A 27,213-nucleotide genomic window follows, 5' to 3' on the forward strand; every position below is an offset into this window, starting at 1 on the left:
TCTTACAAATGTGTGCAGCTCAGGGAGAAACCATTTTGAAGCAGAGTAGCTCACCTTTCACATGGACCTGGCCAGGCAGAGGTATAAGAATGTCAATAACAGCTTCTGCACAGATAGTTATCCCTATTCAACATATTCAACATGTTTTATAAAGCAAACTTCAAGCGTTTGACTGGGTCCCCACACTGTAAATGTTAACTGCACCAGTAAAGTTCAAAAAACAGCTTCAGCTTAGTCTCCTCCTGTAGTACACAATCATTCCGCCCCCCCCAAGGTATTTCATCTGTTTATCATAGAGGAGGTCTACGACTAAGGATACCAAAAAAAAAAAAAAAAAAAAACACCACATGCTCCCATCTATAGCTGGCTATCGCAGTAAAAAGCATTGGAAGGCTAACGGGTACAAACAAGGCCAAGGATAAATCCAAGGGAAAAGCCAAGCTTAACTTACAGAGCAGCCCGCAGACAACCACATGACCTAGCAGTATGCGTTAAATGCAGGGAATTAAAGAGGAAGTAAACCCTGATGAGTTTACTTCCTCTTTGATTCCCTGCAAAGGTAAAGCATAATGGACTACTCAGCGAAGTCACTGCTGTCCCCTGTAGTTCCGAGCGTAGATCTTCTTGGTGGGTCTCGCTGCTCCGGCTCTGATTCGCCGGAGCAGCGATGACGTCACTCCCATGCATGCGCACGGGAGCCGACACTCGCGCCATATTGCCGTGTGTGGCTTACCCTGTGTGCCTACGCACTACCGTTTACGGTGCATGCGCCGTAGACAGCAGTGGCTGTCTTCAGGTAAATATCTCCTAAACTGTATAGGTTTAGGAGATATTTCTTGGACCTACAGATAAGCCTTAATCTAGGCTTACCTGCAGGTCAAATTAAGAGTTTACAACCACTTTATTCTGCACACATTTGCAAATGCGTAAGCCACAGAGCCTCGTCAAAGCATTCCATAGATACCAGGGTGCCCTGACGAGGCTCTGGGCCTTACGCATGCATTTGCCAATGTGTGCAGACTAAACCCACTGCTTTAAACGCAAACCGTTACACAGGTTATTTGGTTGTCGGCGGGCTGGTTGATAAGTTAAGCTTGCTTTTTCCCTTGGATTTATCCTTGGCCTTGTTTGAACCTCTACAACTAAGCCCTATCCAGGTGAAACACATCCAGGGGGGTGCACTATGGGAGGAGACTACATTTTCTTTTACGTTACTGCTGTAGTTAACATTTACAGTGTGTGGCTCAAACACATGGAGGATTATGAAGGGTGAGATGGGCTCACAGGAAGGGCCAGCATCTGATCATTCATACAAAGGGATTGGAGCGGTGCTATTTTACACTAGATTGCGTTTGAAGAGTAGCTCCTGTTGGGGGGGAAAAAAAATTCCCCTCAGGGATTTTAACAAACTTTGATGCAGATTCCCACCTTTTGTTATTCTGGAGAAATAGCGGTTTGTCTGTGTCCATGCTAAATCTGTATGGGAGTGGTTATATAATGGTCAGCTGCTGCACCCGCAGGGCTCTAGTAAGGAAAGTGTCAGGGTCTGCCTCCCTTTAGACATGATTTCCCTTTGGAGTTATCTCATCAAAGATAGCATTTTTTGCTGCAGAGAATGCTCAAAATCTGACTTTTACCTTAGTGCAGACTTCCAGGAAAATCAGTAAGCCAAATCACACAAGCAGTAAATGACATATCTAGGGGGTTCTGTACACCACGTGTGTACAGAAAGCAACCATATTGCATTTTACAGACAAAACAGCACTGCAGATTAAAAACTAAAGGTAATTTTAAATATCAATTACAATATGGCCTGTGTCATAATTGTATGTGTTATATTCTTTATTTGCTTTTTTTTTTTCCCCACAAAAGTGGAATTACCCTTTAAAGCAAACTGCCAATGTTAGCTACAAAGTGTGCTTTAGTGAAGGTCGTTAAAACAAATACAAACCATTTCTGAGTGTGATGGCCTGAAACTCACCTTCAGAACATGCAGCAGGCTGCCAGTATGAGAATCCCAGACCTTTAGCAGGTGGGAGCTACACGCAGTCACCAAAAAGTTATCGGTGAGATCCCAAGCAATCATAAGGACTTTTGGCTTCGAATATTGTGGAATATCGCTGCATTGGTATCTAAAAATAAAAATAGGTTTGAACAAAATAGTAACAATTCAAAAAAGCAAAAGTAGTTTCATTCAGACAAAAGCTTCCTTCTGGGCAAATCACAGGTTATTAAAGAGAAAGCCAACTGTCAGAAGGAAAAGGGTGTCAATAGTAGAGCTTTCGGGGGGTTAATTTTCCACCAGGAACACGAGCTGCATGTTCTTTTTGTTCGGAATGGATTTTTGCAAGTGTTCTGGTTTCTCTTAGTTCGAGAAAAAAAAAAAAAAAAAACCACTCAGGGGCTAACTGGCTAAGCGTATCTGCATAATAGATTAAAGTGATTCAAAAGAAGACTGACCAGAGCAAGCAGTCCCATCCAGTACTCTGCACTGGTTGAACCCCTCCTTACCCCATTTCTATATGCCGTCCAAACCGGGAGCATGAACCAAATACAACAAAGTACATTTCTCAAGTGGTAACAGATGCTTCATTGAAACCCCTCACACACCTATCATCTGACTTTAATTGGTTGTAAACCCTTACAAACCACTTTGACCTACAGGTAAGCCTAGATTAAGGCTTCTCTGTAGGTCCAAGAAATATCTCCTAAACCTACACGGTTTAGGAGATATTTGCCAAAAGACAGGCACCGCTGTCTACGGCGCATGCGCCGTAGACATCGGCACGCAGGCGCACTGAGCACGGCGCAGTTAACGGTGATATGAGAGTGGCGGCACCCGTGCGCATGCGCGGGAGTGCTGTCATCGCGGCTCCGATGAATGACAGCGCCGGAGCAGCGAGACCCACAAAGAAGATGGAGGCTCCGGACTACAGGGGACAGCGGTGACTTTGCTGGCTCCTGTGTCAGGTAAGTGACACATAATGGACTACTATGCGATCTAGTCAAATTTTAAGATGCACCTGTAAATGTATCTTTTGAAAGTCCACACTTCTGACTTGAGAATTATGTATATACAGTGGGGATGGATAGTATTCAGACCCCCTTAAATTTTTCACTTTGTTATATTGCAGCCATTTGCTAAAATCACTTAAGTTCATTTTTTTTTTCCTCATTAATGTACACACAGCACCCCATATTGACAGAAAAACATATAATTGACGACATTTTTGCAGATTAAAAAAGAAAAACTGATATAAATCACATGGTTTTAAGTATTCAGACCCTTTGTTCAGTATTTAGTAGAACCCCCCTTTTGATCTATTACAGCCATGAGTCTTTTTGGGAAAGATGGAACAAGTTTTTCACACCTGGATTTGGGGATCCTCTGCCATTCCCTCCTTGCAGATCCTCTCCAGTTCTGTCAGGTTGGATGGTAAACGTTGGTGGACGGCCATTTTTAGGTCTCTCCAGAGATGCTCAATTGGGTTTAAGTCAGGACTCTGGCTGGGCCATTCCAGAACAGTCACGGGAGTTGTTGTGAAGCCACTCCGTTATTTTAGCTGTGTGCTTAGGGTCATTGTCTTGTTGGAAGGTAACCCTTCGGGCCAGTATGAGGTCCTGAGCACTGTGGAGAAGGTTTTCGTGAAGGATATCCCTGTACTTTTCCCGCATTCATCTTTCCCTCAATTGCAACCAGTCGTCCTGCCCCTGCAGCTGAAAAATACCCCCACAGCATGACGCTGCTGCCACAACCATGCTTCCCTGTTGGGACTATATTGGACAGATGATGAGCAGTGCCTGGTTTTCTCCACAGATGCCGCTTAGAATTAAGGCCAAAAAGTTCTATCTTGGTCTCATCAGACCAAAGAATCTTATTTCTCACCATCTTGGAGTCCTTCAGGTGTTTTTTTTTTTTGTTTTTTTTGTTTTTTTTTTTTAGCAAACACCATGCGGGCTTTCATGTGTCTTGCACTGAGGAGAGGCTTCCGTCGGGCCACTCTGCCATAAAGCCCCACATGGTGGAGGGCTGCAGTGATGGTTGACTTTCTACAACTTTCTCCAATCTCCCGACTGCATCTCTGGAGCTCAGCCACAGTGATCTTTGGGTTCTTCTTTACCTCTCTCACCAAGGCTCTTCTCCCCCGGATAGCTCAGTTTGGCCGGACGGCCAGCTCTAGGAAGGGTTCTGGTCATCCCAAATGTCTTCCATTTAAGGATTATGGAGGCCACTGTGCTCTTAGGAATCTTAAGTGCAGCAGAATTTTTTTTGTAAAAATGGCCAGATCTGTCCCTTGCCACAATTCTATCTGAGCTCTTCAGGCAGTTCCTTTGACCTCACGATTCTCATTTGCTCTGACATGCACTGTGAGCTGTAAGGTCTTGTATAGACAGGTGTGTGACTTTCCTAATCAAGTCCAATCAGTACAATAAAACACAGCTGGACTCAAATGAAGGTGTAGAACCACCTCAAGGATGAGCAGAAGAAATGGACAGCACCTGAGTTAAATATATGAGTGTCACAGCAAAAGGTCTGAATACTTAGGACCATGTGATATTTCAGTATTTCTTTTTTAATAAATCTGCAAAAATGTCAATACACACACACACACACACATATATATATATATATACACACATATACACATATACACACACACAGAGCACAGCAGGTTCTGAGGGACTGGAGGGGCCACACAACAATGACGACTGTGGGCCATATGGGTAATTGATTCAGTAGGATTGATGAGATCACAGGAATAATTATTTATGTTACCTCAGAAGCCAATTTGCCTCAACCTTGATTGCATACCTGTCATCCACATTTACACTCATATCAAGCGTAATACTGTGCCATTCCTGTTGTTTCAAGCTCCATATCTGAGCTGTTCCATCTTTGCTTCCACTGACGAACCTAAAAAAAATACAAAAAAAAAAAACCCCTATCAGATTATCACACAAAAAAAAAGCATAAAAATTTGTGGAAGTGGCTCATCCAAGTTTCAGCATTTTCAGATCATCCTTATCATAAAGCACCAAACTGCTCCTTCCCTGGGTGAAGAGAAGGCTCAATTTCTCAGTGTTAAAGTATAACAAAGCAAAACTTGTTATTTTTTTTGATAGAATGGAGATGGATTAGAACACTGTCAATCTTTATTGTGACCTGTGCCCTCTATTTGTTCCGTTTCACCATTAAATAAAAATCTAACATTTTTGGTTGTCCCCAGAAACGTAATAGAGGGGAATTGTCCAATGGGGACACTAGCTCTGGTGACCTGGGGGTCCCCAAGGGATTCCCTTAATCTGCACTAATTTCCTCTCAGTTCCTGTTTGGTTATAAGGAAAATCTCTGAGATGGAACAGAGATGGCCAGAAAAAACTAAAAATAAAACTAAAAGATTGCTGCATCCACACAAGCAATGTAGGTGCAGAAATCCCCACCCCCACAGTATGTATTCTGACAGTGGGGACTCTCCATTATCAGAATACAAATTCCCATACTTCTCTTTTAATAGGGAATGTGTCAAACAGACGCTGGGAGATTACACTGAAAGTGGCATTTCTCTGCAGCCCGAAGAAAGGAGTTTTAGACCAAAGCAGGGGCTCCATTATAAAGATAGAAATAAACATAAAATTGAGGCAGCCTCAAGTGAAATTTTTTTGCCAAAACTAACTGGGCTAAAAACGTTTACATTAGGCGAATTTTCATACAATTTCACGAGCTTCTTATTCCATGTATTTACAGTGATATTTAAGTGCCTTAGGTTTATAAACAAGTACAGACTGGAGTTCAATGAACATCTAATTTGAAGGTGGCTTCATTTGAGATCGCAGTCTGTCCTAGTTGTTACAACCTGAAATATAAGTGGGAATTTCCCATTTAACACAACAGAAAAATGGCCTCATTCTTTTCAGATGACCATTCTGAAAGAAAAGCTGAAAGTGGTTGTAAACCCTTACAACACACTTTGACCTACAGGTAAGCCTAGATTAAGGCTTACCTGTAGGTCCAAGAAATATCTCCTAAACCTACACGGTTTAGGAGATATTTAGGAGATATTTGCTGAAAGACAGGCACCGCTGTCTACGGCGCACTGATCGCGGCACACGTCAACGGCGATATACCGCGTGTGGCGGCTCCCGTGCGCATGCGCGGGAGTGACGTAATCGCGGCTTCGCCGAATGACAGCAGCGGAGCAGCGAGACCCACAGAGAAGATGGAGGCTCCGGACTACAGGGGACAGCGGTGACATCTCTGGCTCCTGTGTCAGGTAAGTGACACATAATGGACTACTATGCGATGCATAGTAGTCCATTATGCTTTACCTTTGCAGGGAATGAAAGAGGGAGTAAACTCATCAGGGTTTACTTCCTCTTTAAATGGATTTCAAATTGGAGGCTTTTCTAAAAAATCAATGCAGCCCAATTTATTCTTGGCTCTTTTTTTACACATTTGAATGTTCCTATTGTATTGGTTCAGACCCCCTCAACTGATGTGCCAAACAGAACCACACTAGACTGCATGCATAAGGCAGCTTATAAAGCTACCATCCTATTGTAAATTTACTAAGTGGGACCTTAATCACTTCAGCCCCAGAACGATTTGCCCCCTTAATGACCAGGCCATTTTTTGTGATACGGCACTGCGTTGTTTTAGCTGACAATTGCGTGGTCGCGTGACGTTGTAGCCAAATAAAAAATGGTTTCCCCCACAAATAGAGCTTTCTTTTGATGGTATTTGATCACCTATGCAGTTTTTATTTTTTGCGCTATAACTACTTAAGGACCGCCTCATGTAAATATACATCGTTTTTTTGAAGAGGGATATCTCGGTAACGGCAGCAGCTGCTGCCACAACCGAGATATCCCTCTTTACAGGAGGCAGTCCTGTGTACGATAAAGGTGGTCTCCGCAGCAGGTTTGCAGCGAGATCACAGTTATCGGCAGGGGGAGAGGTGCCAACCGCCCTCCCGCCGCTCTCCCGCGCCCTCCGCCACTTACCGGAGCAGCCGGTAGCGGCGGAGGCGATCGGGTCCTCTTCCTAGCTGGATATGGAGACGAGTGAGGCTAAGATGGCCCCCACTCGTCTCTATACCATAGGAGGGCGGAAGTGATGTCTTGACGTCTTAAAAAGGTATATTTTTTTCAATGTCATTTTTTAAAATGACTTTTTTTTTCATTTATTTTTTTATTGCATTTAAGTCCAAATATGAGATGAGGACTTTTTGACCCCAGATCTCATATTTAAGAGGACCTGTCATGCTTTTTTCTATTACAAGGGATGTTTACAATAAAAGTGATCCATCCATTCTTTTTTTTTTTTTAAGTGTAAAAATAAAATCAAGTAAAATAAATAAGAAAAGACAAACATTTTTAAACCCTCCCGTCCCGACGAGTTCGCGCACAGAAGCGAGCGCATACGTGAGCAGTGCCCGCATATGAAAATGGCGGGCAAACCACACATGTGAGGTATCGCTGCGATCAGTAGAGCGAGAACAATAATTCAAGCCCTAGACCTCCTCTGTAACGCAAAACATGCAACCTGTAGAATTTTTTAAATGTCGCTTATGGAGATTTATGAGGGTTCCAAGTAATTTTCTAACAAAAAAAAAACAGTTTTAAACATGTAAACGCCAAATCTGAAAAAAGAGGCCTGGTCCTTAAGTGGATATACAGAAAAAAAGAGAAAATTTGGAGAAAAAAATTAAAACAAACTATTTTCTGCTATAAAACACACCCCATTTAAAAAAAAAAATTCATTACTTTACGCCATTTTGTATTCTGCTACATAATTTTTGGTAAAAAAAAAACCCAATAAGCTTATATTGATTGTTTTTTTTTTCCTTTTTTATTACTAGTAATGGTGGCGATCGGTGATTTTTAGCAGGATTGTGACATTGCGGTGAACAGATCAGACACCTGACATTTCTGACACTTTTTTGAAAACCAGTGACATTATTAAAGTGAACAGTGCTAAAAATATGCACCGACACTGTGCTAATTGCATTTACTGGGAAGGGGTCATCAGTGGCGATCAAGGAGTTAACTATGTTCCCTCAGAGTGTTTCTAACTGTGTGGGGGGATGGGCTGCCTGGGAAAACACATAGATCCAGCTCCTGTCTTTCTGCTATGCAGGAAGATATGGGTGATCCTCTGTCCGAACGGAGATCTGCCTTGTTTACTATGGCAGATCCCGGTTCTGTCCCTGTGGGGAACGATCGGAGGCTCGATGTTCATTGGACCCGCTGATTGTCTCCCACAGATCGCTGTGTACAAGCCCGATGTACACCTATGGCGATTCACGCAGTCAAGCCAACCTGCCGCACTATAACTGTGCCGGCTGATCGGCAAGCGGTTAAGCTGGCCATAGATTATGTAATTTTCTTTTGCTTGATTCCCCATCAGAGTCAGTGTTGATAGGGTAATGCCTCCCACAGAGCGGTTGCGTTCTCCCAGTGGGGAGGTGCACAGGGGAGCCATCCCTGCCACGGGAACATAGTGGGGTAGACTTCCTAAAACTGCAAAATCTGGTGCAGCTGTGCATCGTAGCCAATAAGCTTCTAACTTAAGCTTGTTCAATTAAGACCCCTTTCACACTGGATGCGTTTTTTAGGTGCTGTAGCTCTAAAAATAGCGCCTGAAAAAAGCCTCAGCTGCAATCCCAGTGTGAAAGCCGAGTGCTTTCACATTGGGGCACTGCGCTGGCAGGGCATCACAAAATCCTGCAAGAAGCTTCTTTGCAGCGCTGTATGAGCTGTGAATACACCGCTCTTGAAGCGCCCCTGCCCATCGAAATCAATAGGCAGCGCCGCTGAACCACGGGCAAAGTGCCGCTACAGCAGCGTTTTGCGTGTGGTTTAACCTTTTCGCCTGCTAGCGGAAGTTAAAACTGCCCTGCTAGCACTAAAATGATGGTAAAGCGGCACTTTACCGCTGACGCCCGGGCGCTTTCAGTTTGAAAGGGCTCTAGAGGAGAAGTGCAGCCTGAGCTTTTTAGGCTGGGCTTCTCCTCTGGGTCTTAGGAGTGCAATTCGTTTTGCACTCCTGTGACACGTTTTCAGCAGAGAGCAGTCTGTAGTCCGTTCTCTCCGCTGACGTCACTGCCATCGGTCGAGGCAGTGCATCATCCTGACATAAGATGTCTGGATCCGCCAGCTGCCTTGACTGATGGCCGTCTCAGCGGCACTCCCTTCCCCTCCACAGCGCATCGCTCCAATGAGCGTGGAGGAGCTGAGCAGGAGAGATGCTGACTGGCAGTCAGCAGCTCACCGCTCAGGGAGGTGGGAGAACCGAGCCATTGTGGATGTTCAGTGGCTCGGTTCTCAATGCAGAGATGCCGGGTGACAGCTGCAGCATCGGTCTGATGCTACATCCACCTAGGTAAGTATGAATATCCAAAAAAAAAAAAAAAAAAAAAAAAAAAAAAAACACAACACACTTAAGCTTTGACAACAAAACCTGGAAGCTGATTGGTTTCTATGCTGGAGCTGCACCAGATTTTGCACTCTCTGGGTATAGTAAATCAACCCTAATAAATCAACTCACTGGCAATAATCGCATGAAAAATCTGACAGACTGAATGCACCAAAGTCATTCAACAAAATCGATCTGGGTACAGTCTGCCCCTGCTGAACCAGATGAGATTTGAACCATTTATGGCCAGCTTTAGACTGACAACAGGGACTGAAGTGAATGTAAAATACTGTATATAATGTAAAGTGCTGCATAAATTGACGGTGCTATAATAACGTGATTATTCTTAAGCTAGCCATTCACAGTATAGGCCTAGTGCCGTGCAGGTGCTTTGTCACTGTACTTTATAAAATGTGTTTTGAGGAAAGCACATCAAAAGATACAGCAGGCACTTTTCTTTTTTCCCACACTGCCCCTACAGTGCTCGTAAAAGTATTAACAAGGCCCTAGGTTTTTCAGTCAGCCTGCAGACTGAACAAGAGAAAAATCGATAGCTTCCCCCATACATGCAAAATAGCATGGATGGAGGAATCTCCCCTGCCAGTGGCCTGAATAGCTAAAACAGCGACTACATCTGATTGGACACAGACACTGTTCAGACAAGGATTTTCCATCCGGCTTCATTGTCTTCTGTCAGCAGTGTAAAAATGAAGGGAAACAATGAGCCACATCTACTCAAATTGCCTGCAATTTTTCTAACATTTTGTCTCAGTTTCATTTATCCATGTCTAAGGATAAGAAATTCCTTTCACAGCAACTTCAATGAAAAGGAATGGAGTCATTTGGAGGTGAATTTCTTTATAGGCAAAATCTATTTCACTGAAATTTTGCTGCTCATACCTGCTTTTTAGCATGTCACAAACCTCAGCTTTTGCAGCAGAACAGACTCCGTATAACGTTCACTTAAAGCGGAGGTCCACCCTAAAGTGGACCTTCCGCTCATTGGAATCCTCCCCCCCTCCGGCGCCACAATTGGCACCTTTCAGGGGGGAGGGGGGTGCAGGTACCTGTACAGTATAGGTATCTGCACCCACTTCCGGGATAGCTCTCTGCGGAAAGGGGCGTAGATTACGCCCCTTTCCAAAAGTCCCCCGCTGCCTGCTGGGAAACACACAGGTCCCAGAGGCAGCAGGTCCATCCTTATTGCACAGCGCGACTCGCGCATGCGCAGTAGGGAACCGGGAAATGAAGCCGAAAGGCTCCACTTCCTGATTCCCATACCCAAGATGGCGGCGGCAGCACCCGAGAGACGATCGAGAGATAGGCTTCGGGTGCCGACATCGCGGGCGCGCTGGACAGGTAAGTGTCACTATTTTAAAAGTCAGCAGCTGCAGTGTTTGTAGCTGCTGGCTTAAAAAAAAAAAAAAAAAAAAACCCGGACTCCCGGCGGACTCCCGCTTTAATCAAAACAATGTGAAAGATGTGACGGCACAAGCAATAAAAGTTTCTGGATGCCTGGTTTAGGACAGAAACTTTTTTTGCTTGTTAGCATTCCTCCCAGTTTAAGAGAGAAGCATTGGATTGAGTAGTAAAAAAAAAAAATAATAATCATACTTACCTAGGTGGATGCAGCAATAATCCGATGCTGCATCTGTGTCCCACGCTAGCTCCAAGGCGGAGAACTGACCGATCAAACACAGTTGAACGCTCAATTCTCTTCACTGCTCCGCCACTGACTGTCAGTCACCGCTGTCTGCTCTGCTCCCCTAGGGCTCGCTGGACCACTGGGCTGAGGAGGGGGCTGGCTCAGTCTGCCAGTGGCTTGCCAAGAGGCTGAGCCAGGTGCCGGTCCAGACTCCTGGGTGGATCCTGACCATATGGTCGCTGAATGTCGGCTGGTTCAACATAAACCAGCTGACCTCATTCGCCCAGTGTTTACAGCAACCTGTCCAGCTTCTGTCAAACGGGCATTCTGAAAAAAAACAGCACCTGATCAGCACTGGCAGGCAATGGATGCCAGCGCTGACCGGTGTGTTTTGTCACTGGTCAGCGATCTAAAATTATCATGTAAAGAAAAATACGTTTAAAGTGGAGTTGCCCCCCAAAAAATAAAACTACTTAAAATTCTTAAAAAAAATCAAAAAAAAATAATTGGCAAAAAAAAAAATTTTTTACTCACCTCTAAATACCGGTTGCTAGGGGGTCCCTCGTAGTCTGCCTTCTTCATTGCCCGGGCTGGTGACATCACTTCCCCTCGCGCCGCACATTCACCTGGGACCTGTCACGTGTCCCAGGTGACTGTACGGCGTATCACGGCGCCCTGCGCCGCTCGCGCATGCGCAGTGGGTGCCCGGCTGTGAAGCCACAGCCGGGTGCCCACAGTATGCATGACGGCGCCGCGAGCGGAGCGGGGAGCGAGGGGGGGGCTTCGTTCCCCCGCATCGCTGGAACCCGGGACAGGTAAGTGTCCGATTATTAAAAGCCAGCAGCTGCAGTATTTGTAGCTGCTGACTTTTAATTTTTTTTTTTTTTAGGGGGTACCCCACTTTAAATACAATTTTTCATGCATACAATTACAGCTACAAATCCACTTTCAATGTGTCAGTAAGGAAATAAAAAAAAACATACCTTTCACTGTTGAATGAGAAGAGGATACTGTCAATTATATCCTGCATCAAAAAAGAAAAAACTTTTTCAGACAGTAGGAGATGCAAACCGCACACTAGCCAACAGAAAAGAAAAAAAAAAAAAAGAGAAAGGCTGTGGGCTATATTTGGAGTGTATGTAAAACAGACAACGTAAAAAATAAAAAAATAACACCACACCCTTAAGCTAGCCGCGGGCTAAACAGAAAATAAACCACAATTGATTCCCCAATCCATGCTAAACGATAGAATGGATGGTGTAATCTCCCCTGCAAGATCCTCTATTCAGACATCGGCAACACTCCCAGCTGTCTGAACAACCAAACAGTGACCGAATCACTACAGTGCAGTTACCGTTCGGCTGATAATTTTCCACCTATCTGATTTATCAAAACTGTGCTGAAAAGGGCAACTCACAGCATGAAACTTGCCCGATTCAGCAAGAATGGACATAAATTTAAGCTCTTTATGGCCAGCTTTAGTGTGCAGTTGATATAGGCTGCCTTTGTACCAATGAACAGATTATAGGACGATTGCTCCGAATTATTATTTTTTTTAGTCCTATTTTCTCATCATGTGTAGTAAGACATTACAAAGAATAAACTGGCTGTGTCCTCTAGCTGCAGACAAGTGGGTGTGGTCAGACTCAACCCAACTATTGTTCTCTACAAGGCAGCCGTCTCCCACTTGGCTCCAGCTTGCAGACAGGGACATGCACTATTCATAGGAGCAGCGGCTTGGGAGAATCTAAACATGGTGTGCAGTACAATTCCTACTCTGGGGTGACAAAAACACACATTTATTGCTTGAAAGGAAGCCAATATCTGCTTTTTTTAAGCTATCAATCAAATGGAAATAAGACGCTAAGTAAAATGCATTTGACTGATGTTTATAGAAGAGATACATTTTAAGTAGCAGAAACATCTCCTGTAACTAAATATTGGTTCAAAGTATTTTTCACACACATTTTCTCTGCTACAAATAATGTTCAGTCATGAGTACATGTATCAACTTTCACCCAGCCCCAGACCCATTTTCAGGCTGGGGCAGCTAACAGTTTTGTAAGTATTCAAGCCCAGATCGATTCTGAGGTGCTCTCCGCACTACAAAGTATTAAATTGGGCTGCACTGGGCAGCCTTTCACAACCCCCGAAACAAATAGTACTGCTGCCCATTCCTGGAATCTTCACTCCGTTCTAGAGCTGGCCTCCAGCATAATCTTCAAAACAGACAGGCTTCCAGATGACCCACCACACATTCAGGTTCTATCTACTGCCCCTAGATAGTTTGTGTTTCTTGCAGCAATACAGGAGCCACATGGCACACGGAGGGACACTCCCAGAAGGGGGTTCCATGTGAAGACTATGCTGGAGAATTTATCAAGATCTTTATTAAGATTTGAGAAACAGCAGATGGACAGGAATATAAAAAAAAAAAAAAAAAAACACAACACACCTCAGGGTTGCTTTAAGGTCCAGGAGCAATTGCCACTGAGCAAGCAACTCAAAATTCAGCTTTTATTTTTTGCATTTCCAATAAAACTGATAACGTGTGATCAGTACTCACTGTGTGGCCCTCCAGCTCTGACAATTTCTCTGGTGTTTCATTGCCAAAATAATATATTCTGATAGCATGGTCACTGCCACCAACAGCCATAAACATTCCACCTATAATACAAAACACTGTTTGCCACAAGAACGTATGCAGTGCAAGTACAAGGAGTGAAGAATGACCATCATAAAAACACAATAAAACAAAAACCCTACTATGTTCTCACATGTTTTATCTTTTGTTTGACTTGGCATGAAATACAAAAAGGAAAGAAAATTCTCCTGCCTGTCAGTGACCATGCTTTAGTCTTGTCTCCCCGCTTTCTACCTTAAAAGATCAGTTTACCTGAAACAGATATTGGTGTTTTTTGTAGATGCTATAGAGAGTTAACAAAAACAGTTTCTTCCTTCATTGCCAAGATCCATGTGCTCGAGACTGCACAGCTACAATGGCCATTAGAGATTCCCACCATACCTATTGGGATTTCATTTTTTTTTGTTTTCTTTTTTTACTGTTATGCATAATGCAACAGGAAGAGTTTGAAAACACAAAGGTGGGAGGGGACAACCAAAAAACTCCCAAGTGGCCAAGAACAGAGTCTAGAATTATGGCAGGAAGATCTCACTGCTGAGGTATCTATAGATACAGATGGCTATAGCTGGCCATACATGTGTAACATCCCATTTCTCCTCGAAGAGGAGCTGGGATTTTTACTATGCCGTCACTTAAAAACTTCAACCCTGCTATGTATATATTGTTTAGCAATAAAGTGCAATTTAAAAATAAAAATTAAGGTGACGCATGTAGAAAAAAAAAAAGGGGGGGGGGGGTGTGTGTAAACACATACAATATAAACATAGGGTCAGGTGTACCTACATATGAAAACGAAATAAAACAAGGGAAAAAGAAGACGAAGAAGGGGAAGACACAAAAAAACCTCAAAAAAATTGTTGGTTGTGTTGGACTTTTTAGGCATACTACTGTGATTGAATATATAGCATAAAAAATAATAGAGAAAAATTATATATGTATTAAGCGTAAAAAAATATATTTATTTAAAAAAATAATTATAAAATACATTGAGTACTGTTTTTATATAACCTGTCCATCTTCATACAATTTTACATCATATCCATTTCCATCAGATATATATACCCAGAGGGTAAACAGATGTACATTAATACTTAATATACAGAAAAGGGGGTACAGTGGACAGGGTATTAATTACAGAACCGATCTTAGATATACTCTGGCGCGCTACATGTTTCGCGTTATTACCAACGCTTCCTCAGCAGCTTTATTAAAAAAAAAAAATTTCTTGAATGGGAAAAAGAAAACCCAAAAAACAGTTGTGCAAGGGGACAGAAACAACAAGTAAGGAAGGATTTATCTAGGCAGATAGGGCGATTTTCATATCGACATCACACTATATATATATATATATATATATATATATATATATATATATATATATATATATATATATATATATATATATATATATATATATATATATATATATATATATATATATATATAGGAGCCTGCGGCGGTTCCATTTCCCAACTGGAGGAAGACACTTGAGGGGCTAGATGGTCCCCCTCCCTTAAACCATCGAGATAAGTTGATTTACTCCCCGTTCTAGACAGGTTATATAAAAACAGTACTTAATGTATTTTATAATTTTAAATTTTTTTAAATAAATATTTTTTTTTTACGCTTAATACATATATAATTTTTCTTTATTATTTTTATGCTATATATTCAATCACAGTAGTATGCCTAAAAAGTCCAACACAACCAACAATTTTTTTGAGGTTTTTTGTGTCTTCCCCTTCTTAGTTTCCTTTTTTCCTTGTTTTATTTCAAATTATTGAAAGGACGTGGCATTTGGAATTTTTATTTTGCAGTGTATCCACAGAACCACCCTGTGTTAGATACACACTATATATTTTTTATTGTTACATATGAAAACTGCTGCTGCATTATACATTTAGGTATTGCCTCAAACACAGACAGAGCAAGAATTCTAGGGGTATTATTCTCTGAACTGATGACCTGTAATGGCTTTTAAAGTGATCACCTATGAACAAATAAGTGTGCTCATTTTTAAATATAGTTGATATTTTACCAAAAATTTGTTATATATGTTGATTGTGTGAACTAAAAATTAACTTTTTAATCAGAAAAAATGGGTTTGATAAATGTGCACTTGCCTTAACAGAAAGGCTGTAAAACTGGGTACACAAGATCAATTTGTTTGTTTTTTGTTTTTTTTGTAATTCAGCTAAGGGGCTGAACAAAAGAAAAAAAATCCTGCAACTGCGCAAGCAATGTGGATGCAGAAATCCCCCACTGGGACATTGTATTCTGACAGGGGGCTTCTCCACTGTTAGAAAAAAAAAATCCTGCCACTGACATCAATGATGGGGCACTATTACACCAACAGACGCCATTGATGGGGCACTACTCCTCCCACAGAGACCATTGATGGGGCACTACTCCTCCCACAGAGACCATTGATGGGGCACTACTCCTCCCACAGAGACCATTGATGGGGCACTACTCCTCCCACAGAGACCATTGATGGGGCACTACTCCTCCCAGACAGTCTGAAGGGCAGTAGACTGGCCCTTTATTTACAAAAGTTTGGAGACTCCTGCTTTAGGCTTGAAACATGACTTGTCTAATCCCCTTAGTAATGATGGGGCATGAAACAGGGGTCCCCCTTCTGGAACCTTCAGGAAGGACAAAGAGGCAATCGGATAGCAGAAAGGAAACTGTAGACAAGTCGTAGACTATCAGTGAGCACCACATCGGTAGTAAAGAGAAAATTTCCTTGGGATGATTCAGAACAGGAGAGAAGAAAATGGTTATGGGTTAAGAGGAAGGAGGAAGCCTTCTTGGGGAGAATAGAAGTCATAGGCCTCAGAATAACTTAAACCTTGTGTAACACTAAGAATCTTTACAAAATAGGACCACCAACTCAAATCTGCCATGCAGAGGTGATAGCACTGAGAAAAGCCACCTTGTGACTGAGATCAAACAAGAAAACATCACTAATGGGTTAGAAGGGTGGCTTCTGAAGGGCCAAAAGTAGTAGGTTCAAACCCCACATGGTGTCACAGGGGGACACTCTTGGGAAGCAATGTTCACAACACCCTGCACAAAAGGTCTTAACTAGAAAACAGGAGGCCTACAGTCTGACAGAATGGCCAGGACAGAGATTTCCACTTGCTTGCTACTCAAGGCCAGATGCTGGTCCAGACCAGACTGACAAAAGGGCTAAATGCATCCCACTGAGTACTTCCTAGGAAGGATTTTTTTTAGCATCACAGCACACAAAGCAGGCCTTCTAAGTGCGATGGCATACTTTGCAAGAAGTTGACTTGGTAGCCTATCAAAGCAGAGGGATACTATATTTTCTCAGAACCTGGGCTTCAACAGCCATGCCATTAAAGCCTACAACCAAGAAGCAGGTTCCTGGGGCAGAAGGTCCCGATGATCTGGAAGGGACCAGAGACAGTCTGCTGAGAGTCTAAATATGTCCAAATATGAGGCCTTACTGGGCCAGTTTGGTGCAGTGAGGATCTTTCTCCAGAATGCTCCCCATCTTAATCCTGCGGAGCAGGCAAGGGAGCAGTAATAGAGAGGGAAAGGCAAAGATTAGGTTGAACTGATCCTACAGATCACCAATGCAAAACACGAAGGGATCATGGATCAGAAACTGGTCTAGTTTGCTGTTCAACCTAGAAAGCCAGAAGATCCATCGTCTGATGTCTATCACTTGCTCCAAAAACGACTTATAAGACCTCCAGGTGGAGAGAATTCCCCAGGATCCAAATGTTAACAACTGAGGAAATCTGCCTTCCAATTGCATGGGATGTGGATGGCAGACAGGACTGGAAAATACCAGACAGAACCAGGTTTGCTTCCTATTGCGTGACACGATTTCTGGTGCCTTTCTGATGGTAGACCTACCACCCTGGCATTGTCTGAATGGATTCTGGTCAAGTGACTGCCATCATAGAAAATACAACCAAACTGCTAAGTTACAGGATGGTGTGGATGGGAAGTCAAGCTTTCGGAAAGGGATCCAAGGCCCCTCCCCAGCCTGAAATGATGGCTTCTATGGATGGGGGGGAAATTTCCTTCCCAGCTCTAGACTCCAGAGCTGGGAAGGAAATATCTGACCTTGCAGGCACCACCTGGAAGAGAAATGTCACAAGGCCTGGAGAAAAATTAATTTCTTTACACAAGAAAGGTGAAAGCTACAGGAAGATCACAAAGCTTTACTTATCAGTCAGAATACTGTAGCAAAAGTGATGCAAAAATGTAACAGTGGTGGAACTGCAACTATCTCACAGAGATGTCCAGGCCATCCTCGGAAGTTAACACATCAACAGAAGCGTCTACTGATAGGAAGGGCTGAAGAAAAAACGCCATTGCACTTTCAACTGAGTTAGCTAAAGTAGAAAGCCAAACTGGGGTGATGGTTTCCCATAATACAATATGATGTGCACTGCAGAGGAATGGCATGCATGGGTGTCGTCCACGAAAGAAGCCTTTCCTAAAGCACATGCACAAAAAAGCACACCTAGAATTTGCCAGGGCCAATGTTAAAAAAGAAGACGACTAATGGGACTCTGTACTTTGAAGTAGTGAGATCAAAATCATTGTTTTTGGAACTGACAGCTTCAAAACTGCATGGCGTCACAAAGGTAAGGAGTACAAAGAAAAATGCACGATGCCTACAGTGAAACATGGTGGTGGCAGTGTCCTTCTGTGGGGCTGCATGCATGCTGCTTGTGTCGGGGAGCTGCATTTTATTGATGGTATCATGAATTCACAGATGTACTGCTCAATATTGAAAGAGAAGATGCTACCATCTCTCTGTGCCCATGGTGGTCGTGCTTTTTTTCCAACATGACTATGATCCAAATGCACACATATAAGGCCACTGTTGCATTTCAGAAGGAGGACAGGGTGAAAGTGATTTAGTGGCCAAGTATGTCTCCTGATCTGAACCCAATGGAACACCTATGGGTAATTCTGAAGAGACAAGTTGAGAATCTCTCCATCCAGCCTCTAAAAGAGGTCCATCAAGAATGGAAGATAGATAGATGTTACATTGTCACCAACTTGTTCATTCAATGCCTAGAAGACTTGGTGCTGGTCGTTGCATATCATGGAGGTCATACAAGATACTAGATGTAGTAGTTTTTGTTGTGGGGTGTATTCATTTTTTAATGAACTAATTTGAGTAAAACTGAAGATTTTGTAATCCAAGTTATATTAACCTTACTTTCATATAAGGCGCTAAACAAATGTTCTAGAAAATTCAGTTTTGTCAAAATTTTGGAAGTGGTTCTCGTGTTCATTGATATTGATTAAAATCGTACTTTTCAAAAAGGTCTGTACTCATTTATGCTGAGCACTGTATATATTGGTGGTTGGATCTGGGACTAAAGAGTTTGAGAATGCGTGCCAAGGAGAGGAGTTTGTTTCCGGGCAGTCCCAGACATTACAAGCGAGGAGTTGGGTCCCAGCGATAGCTTCTGGAGATTGATGTCTTGCTTAGACTTATCCTTTAACCACTTTCCAAATGCCTGTTGTACATATACTGCGGCAAGGCGGCTCGATTATGCAAAATCGCGTACCTGTGCGTGATTTTGTCGATAGCCACTAAAGGGCCCGAGAACACCACTGGAGCCGCAAATGCATGCCGATTGGCTCCCCTGTGGCCAATCAGTGGGCCCGGCTGACACTGCGTCCCGCGATCGCTCCCCGGAGACAAAACGCCGGTCTGCCAATGTAAACAAGCATACCACCATGCATGGACACTCTGATCTAGTGTTCCTGCTAATCAGGAACACGAATCAGAGTGTCCAGTGAGCCCACCCCCCCCCCCCCAGTTAGCTAACCCTTTGATTGCCCCTGATGCTAACCCCTTCCTTGCCAGTGTCATTTATACAGTGTCAATGTACATTTTTAGCACTGATCAGTGTAATAATGTCACTGGTTCCCAAAAAAACGTCCGCTAAGTGTCCGATCTTTTTGCCGTAATGTCAGAGCCCCGCTAAAAATCGCTGTTCACCGCCATTACGAATTTAAAAAAAAATTTAATATATATAGTATACCATATGTGTTATAGCAGAAAATATTGTTTTTATTTCAAAATATTTTTTTGTTTATAGAGCAAAAAATAAAATCCGCAGAAGAGATAAAATATCAACAAAATAAAGCTCCATTTTTGGAGGAGACAATCTTATTTGGGTACAGCATCGCACGACCCTGCAATTGTCAGTTAACCGCTTGCCGACCAGCCGTTATACTGCAGCAGGTCCGCTCTATTGCACGAATCGCCGTAGGTGCATGTCGCTGCATGTCCACCATGTCCGCCGTCCACCCACGATTGCTCCACAGAGGGCCAGAACGGGGATCTGACAACGTAAATAAATAGATTCCCGTTCTGTCAGGGGAGTACCTAATGATTAGGAACAGCAATCTCTCTACTCCCAGTCAGTCCCCTCCCTCCCCCCAGTTAGAAACACCTCCCTGGGAACACATTTAACCCCTTGATCGCCCCCTAGTGTTAACCCATGCCCTGCAAGTGTCATTTATACATTGATCAGTGCATTTTCATAGCACTAATCGCTGTATAAATATCACGGGTACCAAGAAAATAAAAATGCCATAAACCTACCCCTATTTTGTAGACGCTATAACTTTTGTGCAAACCAATCAATATATGCTTATTGCAATTTTATTTACCAAAAATATGTAGTAGAATACATACTGGCCTAAACTGATAGAGTTTTTTTTTGGGGGGGGGGGATATTATAGCAAAAAAGTAAAAAAAAAATGTTATTTTTTTTAATTGTTGGTCTTTTATTGCCTATAGCGCGCAAAAATAAACACCGTAGAAGTGATCAAATGCCACCAAAAGAAAGCTCTATTTGTGGGGAAAAAAAGGACATAAATTGTTTGGGTACAATGTCGCATGATCACGCAATTGTCAGTGAAAGCGACGCAGTACCATATTACAAAAAAATGGCCTGGTCATGAAGGTAATCCTTCCAGGGCTGAAGTGGTTAACAGCCGATCATTTAGTTATCTCACAGCATAGATACCGACAGCTAGGACCCAGGCTAGTACCTTGGTACAGATCCAGGACGCAGTGGACAGCCCAAAAGGAAGGGCAAAAAAAGTTGGTAATGTTTGACCACAGCAAAACACAGATAGCGCTGATGAAGTGAAAAGATGGGGATGCATAAATAAGCATTCCTGATGCCATGGAGGCCAGACGGTTCCCCCTGAAGATGGGAGGCAACAAGCTACCCGACACATTCCATGTGGACATTTTCAACACAGGAGCAAGTGGAAAGTCTTAAGATTCAGAATGAAACGAGTCCCTCCCATTGCTTGGGGACAGTGAACCCTGGAATCATCTTCCACAGGAACCATCAAGGTCTTGTTAAGCTAACAATTGGCTGGGTCAGTCATAGGGACGGTGTATTTCTTACCCAATAATTCTAGTACTAGACCTCCTCTAACTCTAAACAGGTAACCCGTAAAAAATATTAAAGTGTCGTCTATGGGAATTTTTATGTACCCAAGTTTGGCATTATTCCACGAGTGTGCGCAATTTTAAAGCGTGACATATTAGGTATTTACTCGGCTTAACATCTTTTACATTATGCAAAAAAAATTGGACTAAATTTAGTGTTTTGTTTTATTTTTAAGGCACAAAACTTTTTTTACCAAAAGAAATGGCGTTTGAAAAACGGCTGCACAAATACCTTGCGAGTTAAAAAGTATTCCCTATGGTCTCTGCTAAAAAAACATATATAATGTGTGGGGGTTCTGAGTAATTTTGAAGCAGAAAAAAAATAATGATTTTTACATGTAGAAGAGTGTCAGAATTGGCACGGGAGGCAAGTGTTTAAAAGATTTTTAAATTTTTCTTTTGCCATATTTATACTTACCTAGGTGGATGCAGCATCGGTCCAATGCTGCTTCTGTCCCGCGGCAACTCTTCACTGAGAACCGAGCCATTGAACACCGCCGATGGCTCGGTTCTCAACTCCCTGGGAGGAGAGCCGATGACTGTCAATCAGCAGCTCTGCTCCTCCACGCTCACTGGGCCGCTGAGCTGTGAAGGGGCGGGGAGCGGCCTTCTTAGCCGTCTCAATGTACAGCTGAGAGCCTATCAGTCCAGGCACCTGGCGGATCCAGACTTCATTGTCATGACGACGCGGTGCCTGGACTGGTCCCAGTGACATCAGCAGAAAGAGGACTTCAGACTGCTCTCTGCTGAAAACGGGTCACAGGAGTGCAAAAGTAATTTGACCCATAGGAGAAGTCCAGCCAAACGAGCTTAGGATGGATTTCTCCTTTAAGGAAACTTTCCTCAGAGTATTGCTGAGAAAAAATACTTCAGAAAGTTTTGCCGGACGAGACCATTCACTGTACAAGACAGGCTCTAAGAGAAAGTGAACTGGGAAAATCTTTATAAAACACAAAACTGACGTTGAGGTGATAAGACAAGTAAATAAATGATAATGAATAAATTGTTGCAGCTGATGCAAAAAAGTTCTATAACTTTAAATACAATAACCATATGAAAGTGTGAAAAATGTAAATTAAGTGAAATTCCTAAAATTAATAACCAAAAGTCATTTGTAGATCCAAAATTCTTATAGTGCAAAAAAGTGTAAAACATGGGGGATACACTTTTCCGCATTTTTTACACTATAAGAATTTTGGATCTACAAATGACTTTTGGTTATTAATAATTTTAGGAATTTCGCTTAATAAAAATTTTTGATATTCAGGTCACATATTCACACATGCTGCGTTTCATTTTCTATTTGCTAGCGTGGTTTTCATATGTTTATTGGGAAAATCTTTGAGAGTTTGGGCATTTTTTGGGGGGAATCTAGGCTGGAGACCCTAAATGCATAGTTTCAGGCTACTTCAAACGTCAGGCACAAGCATATCCCATCAAAAAGGGTAGTAATGGTAACTATATTTCAGAGAGATTTCAGCAGCAAACCTCTCATCCCAATAGCAGAGGACGGATCTTCCTATTCCACGTCCTCTTCAGATCTTCAGCATCCACGAGAGAAAACTCAGACTGACTTGCACACTGAGCTTCTCAAAAGCGTATACTTAAAGCTACAGCAACTCCGTCACACAAGTCAGACATTTCTCCTGGCTGGAGGACAATCGGCATCATCTAGCTCTTTTCTCCCCAGCCTGACCGTCTTTGGCCTTCCCCTTATATTTATTTGATTGCATTGTTTTCATTTATGAAGGGTCAGCACCACATGAGGGCATTACCATAGCAGTGTCCTGCCTGCCCCCTCCCTTGAACCATTATATCGCTGATCGCTGTATTGCACAGAGAAGCACAGAGATCCAATGAGTAATACAACGGAAAGATTTTAGTAAAAAAAAATTGTAACTGGGGGGGGTTGGGTTGAGAGAAAGCGGGGGGGTTGGGTTGAGAGAAAGCAGGAAAGGCTAATAGCTACCATCACTTACCAACACTGCAGGAACAACAAAGCATCTGAACTCCAGGTCCAGATTTTTCTATAAATTTCAAAGGTCGATCACTGGTTAGCAAGAGAAAAAAAATATATAAGTTTATCTGCAATCACATGATACGCAAATATTTAATACTTGGCGATCCTAAACATCTAGAAACCAATAAAAAAAACATTTTAAAAAGGGTACATACTATAAAAGAATTGAACCAGCTGTGTGATGGTTTCCTTGTAAAACAGTGCCTTCCTAATCTGGGAACCAATTGAATAGAAACATGGTCCACATTATTTTTCCCTTTGCATAACAGCACTGTAGCTACCCTCAGATATAATTGTCCTGAAGGATTTGGTGTTTGTATGGTTATCCCAGAGATATTGATCTAGGCCAGTGTTTCTCAACCTTTTTTTTCAGTCAAGGCACCCTTTAAAATTATGGAAAAGTCTAAAGGCGCCCCATTCTAAAAAGTAAAAAACTATTCTAATAGCTTTACATAATGCAGTAACATCCACACGTAGGACACCCAACATTAGAGGTGATTTATTCTTCCAAAGGAAATACACTTTTGCACACTGATACTGACTAGTACTCCTAGGTTTCTCTTCTCCCTCAATTTCTCTCCGTCAGTCAGCTGTCACCCCAGTGCTGAGGGAGAGGGGCACAGGAGAGTCAAACAAGGATGTTATGGAGGCAACAGACTTATTAACTGATGTTGTCATTGGTTGGTAGAACGCCAGTGTCTAGAAAGTCCTAATGCTGCATAATGAAAACTCATGGCTTTGTGTAACTAAAAAGGCAGGCTCATCAATCTGCTGGCTTGTATACAATTTTTGATAACTTTTTAGGCATTTTGCCAAGGCACCCTAGTTGAAAAAGGCTGATCTAGGCAGCTGGAAAGCTTATGGTCATTTTTTTTCCATATCTGTCTTTTTGCTTGTTTACTTTCACATCTCCAAATGCTACAATTATACATATACTTTTTTTTTTTTTTTACCAATTGCCATCATATTAAATTGCAGATATGAAAGCCGACAGTTGGCTTGTGAAGTGTGCACGCATTTCTGGCTGCTGTACCGAACCTGAATTAAAATCCAAAAACTACACAGAACCCCCCAATTTTAGATTTACAAAAATACCTTCATTTAGTGTAACATTTGCCAGTTTAGAGAAGCAAAAATGGTATCTAATAAGCTACTCACTTGAACTGCAGGGTGTCCACATTCCATTGCCACAGGCAGACAGTTGCATCTCCTCCTGTAGACACCAAGTAGCGCACAGAACCTTTGACCAGTGGGCTGAACTACAAAAACAGGGACCTCATAAGATTTAACATAAAACTACAGAAAATAAGATATCAAAAACCTGGATAATTGGAGAAACATTCTACATAGACCTCATGCACACTGGGCGTTACAGTGCATGAGCCTCTGGCCTTTAGATGCAGCTGGATGGAACAAATGCATCATACAGCCCCACTGTTGGCAGCATGTCAAAATCTGACAGTATAAAAGCAGATGCGGCTGGACCGTGCCCCTAGCGTATGTACGTTTGGGGCAGTATGCACCCAGGGACAAATGCCAAGGAAGTAATGACATTTCAGGCATTGGACCCTGGATGCATACTGCCTTAAAGGAAAGTACTGTTGCAGTGCACTTGTGCCCACCAGCTAAACAGCAAAGCCTCCAGCACCGGAGCTAAATGCTCAGTGTGAATGAGGCTTTAGGCAAAGTCAAGAAATCAGCTGACTTATCCTATAGTTAAGCAACTCTTCAGGAATGATTATACAGCCTGATGTACACACAGCTACTAAGAAGAGGAATCTACAAAGCATGTAAAGAACTCTCAATACTTTTGGTACAAAATCATTTGGATTGATGAGGCTAAAATTAAATTTTATGGTCACAAGCATAAACACTGGAGAGGAGTCAGCAAGGCCCATTAGATTCCCTTCACACTGGGGTGCTTTGCAGGCGCTATAATGCTAAAAAGAGCGCCTGCAAAGCGCCCTGAAAGAGCTGCTGCCGTCTCTCCAATGTGAAAGCCACCCAGGTAAAAGCACTCGGCTAGCAGCCGAATAGCGCCGTGAAATTGACGGGAAAGGGCCGCTAAAAAGATTGCTGCTTTACTGCCGCTGCACCCACCACCCCAGTGTGAAAGGGGCTTTAGGAAAAAACAAACCATCCCTTCCGTGACAGGAAGGAGGCAGAGTGCTGGGTTGTGGGGAGGACCAGTGGAACGACCCAATGGAAAACATTTACAGAAGCAAAAATTATTATTTGATCCTCTTGCCGATTTTGTATGTTGGCCCACTTACAAAGAAATGAAGGGTCTATAACTATCACAGGTGTATTTTAAATGATAGAGACAGAATATCAAAACAAAAATCCAGAAAAAAAAAAAACATGATACAAATGTTATACATTGAGTAAAAAAACTATTTGATCCCCTACCAACCAACAATAAAATTCTGGCTCCCACAGACTGGCTACAGTAGGTGCTCATGTGGTACACAGATTAGTCCTGTCAATTTAAGAAGGTGTTCCCAACGACAACTAGTTATATGTACAAAAGACACCAGTCCACAAAATCTTTCTTCCATTCAAACCTCACCAACATGGGCAAGACCAAAGAGCTGTCAAAGGACGTCAAGGACCACATTGCAAACCTGCACAAGGTTGGAATGGGCTACAAGACAATCAGCAAGAACCTTGGTGAGAAGGAGACAACTGTTGGAGCGATTCATTGCAAAAGGAAGAAATACAAAAAAAAAAAAAAAAAAAAAAAATCAATCGTCCTTGGTCTAGAGCTCCATGCATGTTTAACCCTAATGGGGTAAGGATGATCACGAGAAAAGTGAGGAATCAGCCCAGAACTACACAGGAGCTCAAGGCAGTTGGGGCCACACAAACCATTGGTAACACATTACCCCACCATGCATTGAAATTCTGCAGCTCCCGCATAGCCCCTTCCTCAAGAAGGTACATGTACCGGCCTGTCTGAAGTTTGCCAGTGAACATCTAAATGATTCAGAGAAGGATTGGGAGAAAGTGCTGTGGTTAGATGAGACCAAAATATAGCTCTTTGGCATTAACTCGACGTTCCGTCTTTGGAGGAAGAAAAAAAAAAAAGCTGACTATGACCAAGGACACCATTCCCTACAGTCAAGCACCAAGGTGGAAACATTATGCTTTGGGGCTGTTTCTCTGCTAAAGAAACAGGCTGACTTTGAGGGGCCAAAGAAAAGACCATGTATTGTAAAATCTTGGGTGAGAACCTTCTTCTCTCAGCCATAACACTGAAGATGGGTCGTGGATGGGTCTTTCAGCATGACAATGACCCAAAACATATGAAGGAAAAAAAAAAATGGCTCAAAAAGAAGCACATTAAGGTGATGGAGTGGCGTAGCTTTGTCTCCAGACCTTAATCCTAGAGGGAGCTGAAACTTCGAGTTGCCAAGCGACAGCCAAGAAACCTTAAAGGGGTTGTAAAGGTTTGTTTTTTATTTTCTAAATAGGTTCCTATAAGCTAGTGCATTGTTGGTTCACTTACCTTTTCCTTCGATTTCCCTTATAAATGTTTTTTTTCTTTGTTTTCTTTGTCTGAATTTCTCACTTCCTGTTCCTCCTCAGTAAGCTGTTCTGGCTGACTAACCACCAGCTCAGATGATGGTGAGAAGTTTACTGAGGAGAAACAGGAAGTGAGATATTCAGACAAATAAAAAAAACATTTAGAAGGGAAATCGAAGGAAAAGGTAAGTGAACCAACATTGCACTAGCTTAGAGGAACCTATTTAGAAAATAAAAAACGAACCTTTACAACCCCTTTAAGGATTTAGAAAAGATCGCTAAAGAGAAGTACCAAAATCTCTCCTGAAATGTGTACAAACCTGTTCAACTAAAAGAAGCGTCTTAGCTCTGTGCTTGTCAACGTGGGTTTCCCCAAGTAAGAAGTAATGTTTTTCTTGGGGTCTTTAATACTTATTTTACTCACTGAACTGCAACATTTGTATCATCACTGTAGCATATTTTGAGATTATTGATTATTATTATAGTG

The 27,213-nt window shown here is 42.5% G+C and overlaps 1 protein-coding gene across 1 annotated transcript in view; it reads right to left on the minus strand.

Annotated features, from left to right (window-relative positions):
* The window catches only part of LOC143981772 (bromodomain and WD repeat-containing protein 1-like), a 222,667-nt gene that overhangs the window by 104,350 nt on the left and 91,104 nt on the right, over positions 1-27,213 (minus strand). Inside the window, exons 9-14 of the mRNA XM_077479861.1 lie at positions 24,360-24,460; positions 23,161-23,231; positions 13,627-13,727; positions 12,044-12,084; positions 4,814-4,915; positions 1,982-2,132 (exon numbers count right to left, since the gene is read on the minus strand). Of these exons, the coding sequence (XP_077335987.1) occupies positions 1,982-2,132; positions 4,814-4,915; positions 12,044-12,084; positions 13,627-13,727; positions 23,161-23,231; positions 24,360-24,460 (567 nt within the window). The remainder of the gene's footprint in view (positions 1-1,981; positions 2,133-4,813; positions 4,916-12,043; positions 12,085-13,626; positions 13,728-23,160; positions 23,232-24,359; positions 24,461-27,213) is intronic.

This window comes from Lithobates pipiens, unplaced genomic scaffold (genome assembly GCF_037356315.1).
Source record: "Lithobates pipiens isolate NorthernLeopardFrog02 unplaced genomic scaffold, aLitPip1_a1.2 Scaffold_16, whole genome shotgun sequence".
NCBI classification, from domain to species: domain Eukaryota; kingdom Metazoa; phylum Chordata; class Amphibia; order Anura; family Ranidae; genus Lithobates; species Lithobates pipiens.